The sequence below is a fragment of the Gymnoscopelus braueri genome, assembly GCF_963280865.1.
Source record: "Gymnoscopelus braueri genome assembly, chromosome: 5".
NCBI classification, from domain to species: Eukaryota; Metazoa; Chordata; class Actinopteri; order Myctophiformes; family Myctophidae; genus Gymnoscopelus; species Gymnoscopelus braueri.
The window spans coordinates 47,907,148-47,916,298 of NC_137606.1; the positions used below are offsets into that span (position 1 = coordinate 47,907,148).

At 38.8% G+C, this 9,151-nt stretch overlaps 1 protein-coding gene across 2 annotated transcripts in view; it reads left to right on the forward strand.

Moving 5' to 3' along the window:
* Positions 1-4,688: 4,688 nt before the first annotated feature.
* Positions 4,689-9,151, forward strand: part of pde9ac (phosphodiesterase 9ac) — a gene marked incomplete at both ends in the record, with an annotated part of 26,215 nt that continues 21,752 nt past the window's right edge. The window contains 2 exons of one of the 2 annotated variants that reach the window (XM_080428339.1): positions 4,689-4,778; positions 9,074-9,144. In XM_080428339.1, coding sequence (XP_080284465.1) covers positions 4,710-4,778; positions 9,074-9,144 — 140 coding nt within the window. The remainder of the gene's footprint in view (positions 4,779-9,073; positions 9,145-9,151) is intronic. The other variant, XM_080428338.1, reaches the window with a different exon arrangement.

A 9,151-nucleotide genomic window follows, 5' to 3' on the forward strand; every position in this document is an offset into this window, starting at 1 on the left:
CCATGGTGGATCGTTGTCGTCAATTAAAAACACCTGTTCAGTCTTTCCATGTACAGTATACTGTATATAGACTCATCATCGCCTGCTATATGGTAGTGGTTTTCAAATATTTTAATGTCAAGGATCCCAAAATTGATACAGTATTTTCAGCCCATCTGAAAGTATATTGTGCCAGGGACCCCATACAAGATTTGTGTTGTTAAAATGTTTTAAATATATTCCAAATTTTTCACATTCTTCCAAGATTCTTAATGTAAAAGTGGATGCAGGTGCAACTTGCAAAATGTCTATTCATATTACACAGGATTTATATTATATAATACAATAGGATTGTATTGCGATGAGTTGCACCTGCATCAGGGAGTGAAATACAGTATAGCAGGTGATGAGTCTATATGATATATGGAAGGACTGAACAGGTGGTTTTAATTGACCCGACAAACATCCATTGAAATGTTTTCTGAACTTTTGCCAAACACAGAAGTCTAAAACCATAACTCTGTGTTCAGGTTCTATCCTTAAACTGCAGTATGCTCTATTTTTAACCATGCACCCACTGTCGATGTGCGTATACAGTAGTTAACCCTTCATCTAAACCAGGGGTAGGCAACCTTTATTATCAAAAGAGCCATTTTTGGCCCTAAAGATGATTAAAAATCTGTCTCGAGCGGCTTTTTTTGTGTGCTTTTTCTGGTGTTTCAATATAACTTTTTTTTTTATTGTTTGCCAATTTCTCAAAGCAGATCAAGTATACCAGTAAGCCAGCAACGTTGGTGGTGAAAGCAAACAAACCAAGCATTAATAAATTCTTTATTTTCCTTCAATGATTAGTTTCTTATTTTTATCTGGTGTATGGGCGACACGTTTTCTTTACTAATAACTTTACTTTAATAACTTAACTTTATGCCTAAAGTTTAAAAAAAAAACAGAAAGAAAACCTCTTATTCCTTTGCATACTTCTTTGCCCAAGCAACTGGGAGCCACGGCAGAGGGCCCAAGAGCCACATGCGGCTCTAGAGCAGCAGGTTGCCTACCCCTGATCTAAACACAACCTGGTTCTAGCAAGTTTTATAGCAACAACGTGTACTGTATATGTAAAATGTTAATGATTCATCTTGCCACTGAAAGAGCTTTTGCTGAGGTCATCTGACCAAACCATCTGTCTGTCAAACCTGTTTTCAACAAAGAGTGGATGAGTGGACGTAAGGGTGGGCGCTTGCGCGTGCGCGCACACACACACACACACACACACACACACACACACACACACACACACACACACACACACACACACACACACACACACACACACACACACACACACACACACACACACACACACACACACACACACACACATACACACACACAAACACACAGAGAGACATTTGGTGTAGATGGGGAAAAAAACTACGAAGCCAACTCAGTTCTTTCTTGAGGGTTTAAAGGTAGGGTAAGTGATATATTTTGGTTAAAACAAAAAGTATTTTGTTAAAAGGTTAAAATACTATATTCTGATAGTAATCATTGCTATAGAGTGTTTTTTCAGTAACAGATGTCTCCCTGTCTTTCCAGCTCTTTAATAAACAGAAAATACATTTTTCGGTAGGTGTCAAAATCTCAGCCAATCAGGAGAAAGTACCCATTTTTAAGCTTAATTTGTATAGTGTTCCAGTTCCAATTTTGTCTGCACATTTCTTAGTGTCATCACTTCCAATTTCACTTGTTTAATCTGTATCCTGATTGAGTTCTCTGTCCTGGTTGGATACAATTGGAAATGAAACTGAAATTGAAACGAAAATGCATTTTCTGTTTAATAAAGAGGTGGAGAGACAAGGAGACTCCTAATACTGAACAAACACTCTATAGCAATGGGTACTATCAGAATATAGAGCTATTTAACACTTATTTTAACCAAAGCAAATCACTTACCCTACCTTTAAGTGTCTAAATAGCGTGTAACTCTGTTTGTTCTAAGGCTGAGCCGTAATGTGTGTTGCACTGACTGTGTATGTGTGTGTGTGTGTGTGTGTGTGTGTGTGTGTGTGTGTGTGTGTGTGTGTGTGTGTGTGTGTGTGTGTGTGTGTGTGTGTGTGTGTGTGTGTGTGTGTGTGTGTGTGTGTGTGTGTGTGTGTGTGTGTGTGTGTGTGTGTGTGCCCTTTAGGCCAGTTCAGATGCATTGGTCCATTGGGGTCAGATTTCAATCTGAGAGGCAGCTTTATTCTCCATCATTTGATAAAAGCTCACCGCAGGCACCCAATGTACCTTCCTGACAAAAGGGTGGGTGGGTGCAGTGGTGGAAAAAGTACTCACATTTGTTACTTAAGTAAAAGTATCAAAACTGCAATGTAGAAATACTCTACAATTAAAAGTAGTCCAGAATTCTAAATTTGCTAAAAGTTAAAGTAAAAATACAAATGTATTGGTTTCAAAATGTGCTTAAAGTACCAGAAGTGAAAGTACTCATTATGCAGAATGCAAACAAGTTTTGAAATGTATAAAAGGTAGACTATATATTTTGAAAATAGCAGATCTACAAGCTCACAATGTGTTGCATCGCGACGCATTGTGAGCTTGTAGATCGTCTATTTTAAAATGGCCGAAATATATATAGGGCTGAAGTGATTCATATATGTTTACCAATAATAATAAATATCTACAAAGTAACTAGTAACTAAAGTTTTCAAGTAATTGTAGTGGAGTAAAAGTAAAAAACAAGAGGCCTGTACTAAAATTACTTTACTAGCTAGCTATTTTTCTAAATAGCTGAAGCATAAACTAGGGCTTGATTAGTTAAGGCATGTGTTGTATTAATAATCTAAATGTCCAATGTAACTAGTAACTAAAGCTGTCAGATAATTGCAGTAGTATAAAAAGTGCAATGTTTGCCTCTGAGACGTAGTGGAGAAGAAGTGTAAAGCATTGAAAAATTAACACACTCAACTAAAGTAAAAGTACCTAACAGTTGTGCTGAAGTATACAGTAAGTGAGTAAATGTATATGTAGTTTGCAGGAGGTTAGGTCAGGTAGATAAGGGCTCTGTGATTAGCGTATGTAAACGCCTTGTGCAGATTAAGGCATCTTTCCCCCATAGTAACAGTTGCCCCTGACAACCAATGATAGCACCAATTATGTTCCAAATACTCTTCCGTCCTGCTGGTCTCTCCGTGTGTCTCCTCATCTCTTCTTCTTCTCCTCCACCTCCTCCTCTCCCCTGACTCCCCTGGTCTCTCCATCTCACTGTGTCTCATCATCATCTTCTCTGTAGCTCAGAGCGTCTCTCCCCCTCTCTCTCTCTCCATCTCCCCCCTCCCCCTCTCTCTCTCTCTCTCTCTCTCTCTCTCTCTCTCTCTCTTCTCTCTCTCTCTCTCCTCCTCCTCCAGCTCATCACCTTGTGAACGTAACACGTCAGTGTGCATGTGTCTCTGTGTGAGTCACACACTGACGAGTTATCAGGACCTACACAGCATCACTGACACTGTGAGTATACTGATGACTATTATCATTGTTATTGTTGTTGTTGTTATTATTAATATTGTTGTTGTTATATTTATAATTATTAATAATAATACCCCCCCAAAAAATTACTCTTTCAACCTGGTCCCGGAATTGGACATGTCATTATCAAAGAAAAGAAAAGAAAAGAAAAGAAAAGAAAAGAAAAGAAAAGAAAAGAAAAGAAAAGAAAAGATAAAAAAAGAAGAAACAATACTAAACAAAACAAAAGAAGTTGAAGTAAGTAAGTCAGGCTTAATTTAAGTTGAGTGTGAGTGTCCAAATCCATAAGGCATTGTTTTACTTTATAACCTTAAAATGAATCACTAATTTAGCAGAATAATGGTTTATTCTAGTTGAGTTTAAAGATTGAAATTGTATGTAATTATATGACTTACCATATCCAGCTGTATGGCTTTATGCATACCTGTCTTGTGTAAGGCCATGAATATCCATTTGGCCTTTTACTTTCTTTTTTTTCTTCTTCTTCTTCTTCTTCTTCTTCTTCTTCTTCTTCTTCTTCTTCTTCTTCTTCTTCTTCTTCTTTATAATTGAGAGCCTGCCCATGTGAATATAGTCCTTTTTGATTGTGTTTCTATTCCTTACATTTTCTATTATTTGGCCTTGAATACTTTCCCTCCATGTTTACCATCATTTGCTGTTTTCATAATGACATAAATAGTAGGGTGATAATGATACATCTAGTATAGGTGTTACCAATGATACAAATTAAGGCTCTGTTCCGTTTAGTGTAGCAGAGTCTTTCCAGTGAGCCTACATGCACAATAGCACTGCACCCACTCTGTTTGACCTGAATGGAACACAACCTTAATTAGTAGCATTAGTAACACCTGTGATTGAAGGAATCTTGCCATTTATGTCAACATAGCTCCTGTGAAAGAGTTCTACTCTATTGCAAAACTGAAACAGACCTCTGTGTTGGTTTATGTCTGTGTGGTTCTCAAAGTGGGTTCTGGGGGTGAACCCCCAGGGTTCCTTGGGGGGGTTCCCAGCCAAAATTCAGAACCAAATGGACCCATAGTTACAGGTCTGTAACTCTGTCTGAGGCTTAATTCATACCAAACTATTTTATGTGACGATCAGATGTTTTATGTGATCAGATGATTCATGACATGTGATCAAATTGTGGCTCATCAGGTGTTTTTCTTTCAGTCTGGTTCTCCAGGTGTGTGGCAGAGGAGAGGAAGGTGACCATGGGCTCTGCCTCCTCCTTTTTAGGCCCCAAACACGTTTACCTAGATGTGGACGGGAAGGTGCAGAAGGTAGGTCCAGCCGAAGGTTGCACCCTCTAGTCTTAAAATGCTTGTTCTTTGCTCTTTAATATCAGCATTTATGAGGTTAGGTTGTTGGGTTTGGTATTCATGGTGCTTATTGGAGATGCCCATAGTGTTAACCTTAAGTTCTCAAACATTTAAATGTCTAAGGACCCCCATAACTCTGAGAGCTTACAAATGGCACCAAAATGCCACTGCCTTAAGCCCTATTTCATACTTTGTCTTACAACAGTGTTGTATCAGTCCTCAAAGGAGTTAGGTTGTCCATTTGACTTCCACATTATACACGTAGATATGACAACATATTACTGACAATAATTCACAGTTAGGGTAGTCCAGTAAATTATGTTTCCAAATATGGTTGGGAGTGGGGCAGTCAAATGTCACCACCGGTTGAACATGGTATCTCTATCTCTAGGTACACGAAAGAAAAGAAAAAACAGAGCAGCCTAAAGATAGTGATAAGATTGGCTGTTTTTGCCACACAACACCATATTAATAAATCAGGCATACAGTAAGTGGTTAACGAGGGAATTGGAGAGTTACCATAAATAACCATTGCAATCAAATGCACCCCCATGGAGCAGGCATTCCCACGTCACCTCAAGGGAGGGTAAAAATAGCCTACAATTCACTATACTGTTGCTCACAGGTGTCCTTGACACACCAAACATCTGCTGTTAACAGGTTAAACACTGCTTCCATTTTCTGCTCTCTTATTGTTATAGTCCGGAGTGTTAAAAGTCCTCTTCCTCATGTCCTCTGGTGTGGTTTAAATTAGAGATGCACAATATTGAAATGTTGGCCGATATCTGATAATAATATGCAGGGTCAAATCGTCCGATACCGATACCGAGATAGTACGTTATTATATATTATATTTATAGCCCATTACTATATTTAAAGCCATTAACGGTCACGTTATTATTGCATCAATGTCGGTGAAATATCCGTGAAATATCGGTGAAGAAATATCCGTGAAATATCCGTGAAGAAATATCTGAATTATTTTGACATTGGTTCGATACCGATATTGTATTCTTTATGAAATATTGGCCGATATCGATATGCTACAGATAATATCGTGCATCATTAGTTTAAATCCTTGGTTTAGATAAATCCACAAATACCCATAAATGGAACACCCTGAGTACTGATGGGAGGACCGGCCGGCTGGCGGGCGGGCGGACGGACCACGTCATCACGCTCACGTCACTATGACTCAGCCATAACCAACATTTGGAGAAAAGCAGAGTGAAATAACCTACCATAATTTTCACAGGTACGCTTCAAAACGAAACAAACAAACAAAAAGCAGTTTTTTTTAAATAGGAGGCCTTTAATAATGAACACCTTGACAACTTATCTCTGAAAGTGAAGAGTAAGGGTCCATTATTACACAGTTAAATTAACTAATTATTAATTATTAGTTAAAATAACACTAGATGTTGCTGTGTAGGACATATAGGTCTCCAGGAAAAATACATATTTATTTTGTCTCTGCACAAAATCTCCAAAAAACAAGTCAAAATGCTGTTGCAACACTGCTCAATACAGCATTTTAATCACAGCGGTCCAGCAACAGCACAGCAGTCGTTAAGGTACTTCTGACAAGCTTACGAGGAGGTGTCTTAAGCCTCTGCAGTGTCATGTTTCGATGTTCCAAATACACTGCATTGATAACACATTGACACACAGTGGCCGACGTGCTGAGCTACTGTAGAGTGTTTCAAGTACAGAGCTGGGTTTGACACATGTCTGTTCAAGAGCCCCATAGAGGCTAACTTGTCTGTTACACCTGCTGGCTTCAACATTGTACATTGCTGGACCACAGTTGTCTCCGCGCCATTAGAAGGACATTCGAATGCGTGAGGGCGCCGTGATTTTTCCATAACTTTTTTCCATATTTTTTTAATATATTTGTTTAATGTTTTATTTTATTTGAAAGTGAAATATCCCTTTAAGTAAAAGTATCCATACCCTATTGTAAAAACAGTCTGTTACAAGTAGGCCTACAAGTTCGGTATTCAAAATGTACTTGAGTAAAAGTACAAAAGCATTGGCATCAAAATATACTTAAAGTACCAAAAGTAAAAGTACTCATTATGCAGAAGTTCCCATTCAAATTATAAAATGCAAACAATCCTTTGAAAATAGCAGATCTACAAGCTCACAACGCTGCGATGCGATGCGTGAGTTACTACAAAGTAGCTAGTAACTTTGTAATAAACTCCACTACAAGTAATTGTAGTGGAGTAAAAAGTACAATAATTCCCTCTGAGATGTAGTAGAGTAGAAGTAAACGTACTGAAAATTGGAAATAGTAGCCTAAAGTAAAAGCACCTCAGAATTGTACTCAAGTACAGTACTTGAGTAAATGTACTTAGTGGGGCTGTGCTCAATTAAGCGATACGGCAATAATCGATCGTATTCCTTGCCGATAATCGTATCGATACAGAGGCTACCATATCGATACGGCAGGAAATGCTGTGTGACGCGGCAAAAAAAAAAAAAAAATACATCAGCTATGGTGTGTTTGTGTGTAACTCTGAGAGTGTACAAATGGAACTTGTTAATCAAATTAACATTGATCTTACAACATAAATTGGGGTCCCAGAGAAGTTTGAGAACCACTGCTTTACGCCACTGACTTCCATTCTATGCAAGCGAAGGGGTGGAGCTTACGGCTGCAAAGTTTTGACATCTAACGTGCCATTGCGCCTTGCCATTTGTTGGCCACTCCCCTTCAGACGGTCACATATGTGACCAAACCCTCACTGTGTTGAACCCTGATGCATTTGACACCAGTGTTACGGCACTTCCATAGACTTAAATTGTAAATTCAATCATTTATTGCCAAAAACCAACTCAACCAAAACTTTGATTTGGAATTCCGTGTGCTCAGAGTTATAACAAGAACAAGAAGAATGTGGAAGTAACACTTGCCATGGGCCGACCAAATAGTTCCAAACACCACTGTATAGTTCCAAACATATGAATCTTCATAATGGGTATTGATTAAAGCACGCATGATACATGACATCAAAGAGTGTCATAATAACTCTTGTCTTTCAACGGGTCTGATGTGACCATGGCCCTGATGCTGATTTCTTATGTGTGAAGCCTCACGCTCCAGCTGTCCCGTTCCTTCATGGACATCTGTGTGTGTGTGTGTGTGTGTGTGTGTGTGTGTGTGTGTGTGTGTGTGTGTGTGTGTGTGTGTGTGTGTGTGTGTGTGTGTGTGTGTGTGTGTGTGTGTGTGTGTGTGTGTGTGTGTGTGTGTTTGTGTTTGAGGAGCTTCAACTCATTCAGCCAAAGTTCTAACACTGGGTTCATACAGTATCCGCATGTGACTTCAACCTTCTGAATTCAAAGACATGAAATGTGATAGCCCTCATCCTCTCTGTTCCGACACCAGACATCTGAACAACAGCATGTGACCTTCTGTGAAAAAGTTACTAAGTACGTTTACTCAAGTGCTGTACTTGAGTACAATTGTGAGCTGCTTTTATGTTACTTTAGTGTTTCCATTTTCCGATTCTTTATACCGTACTTCTTACTCCACTACATCTCAGAGGCAAATATTGTACTTTTTCCACTACAATTATCTGAAAACTTTAATTACTAGTTACTTAACAGATTAGATTGTTATTTCCAAACATACACAACTTTCCAAAATGTCCGCTCTTACGATTTGACTTGTTGTGCACTTGTATCTACAATTTGTTTTAAAGATTTAGACAAATTTCTTTAAAAAAGAAAGAAAACATTTGTGAACTGGGACATTCTGTATGAGTACATGTAGAGTGTTTTGTGTGTAAAGTATATTTTGATGCATATACTTTTGTACTTTTACTCTAGTAAATAGAGTCCTTTACTTAACAGAGTAATTGCACATCGTGGTGCTGCCATGTGACACAGGCTGCTTTATACAGCAGGTCATGATGCACAGTTGTGGCTTTATTATATTCATTATGGTGTGAACGTGGTGGTGACATGTGTTTGCACTGCTGCATGCCGTGATACATATGTGTCTACCGAACTGTAAGTAAAACCCTCTATAGCAATGCTTACTATCATTTTCAACTATAAAATAAAAAGAGTGTGTGTGTGTGTGTGTGTGTGTGTGTGTGTGTGTGTGTGTGTGTGTGTGTGTGTGTGTGTGTGTGTGTGTGTGTGTGTGTGTGTGTGTGTGTGTGTGTGTGTGTGTGTGTGTGTGTGTGTGTGTGTGTGTGTGTGTGTGTGTGTGTGTGTGTGTGTGTGTGTGCGCGCGTGTGTGTCAGGTGGTGTTCAGTAGACACTGCTGTCCATGTGACATCAAGGAGCTTCTATGTTCCTCCTCCAACATACCCAGGTACTGC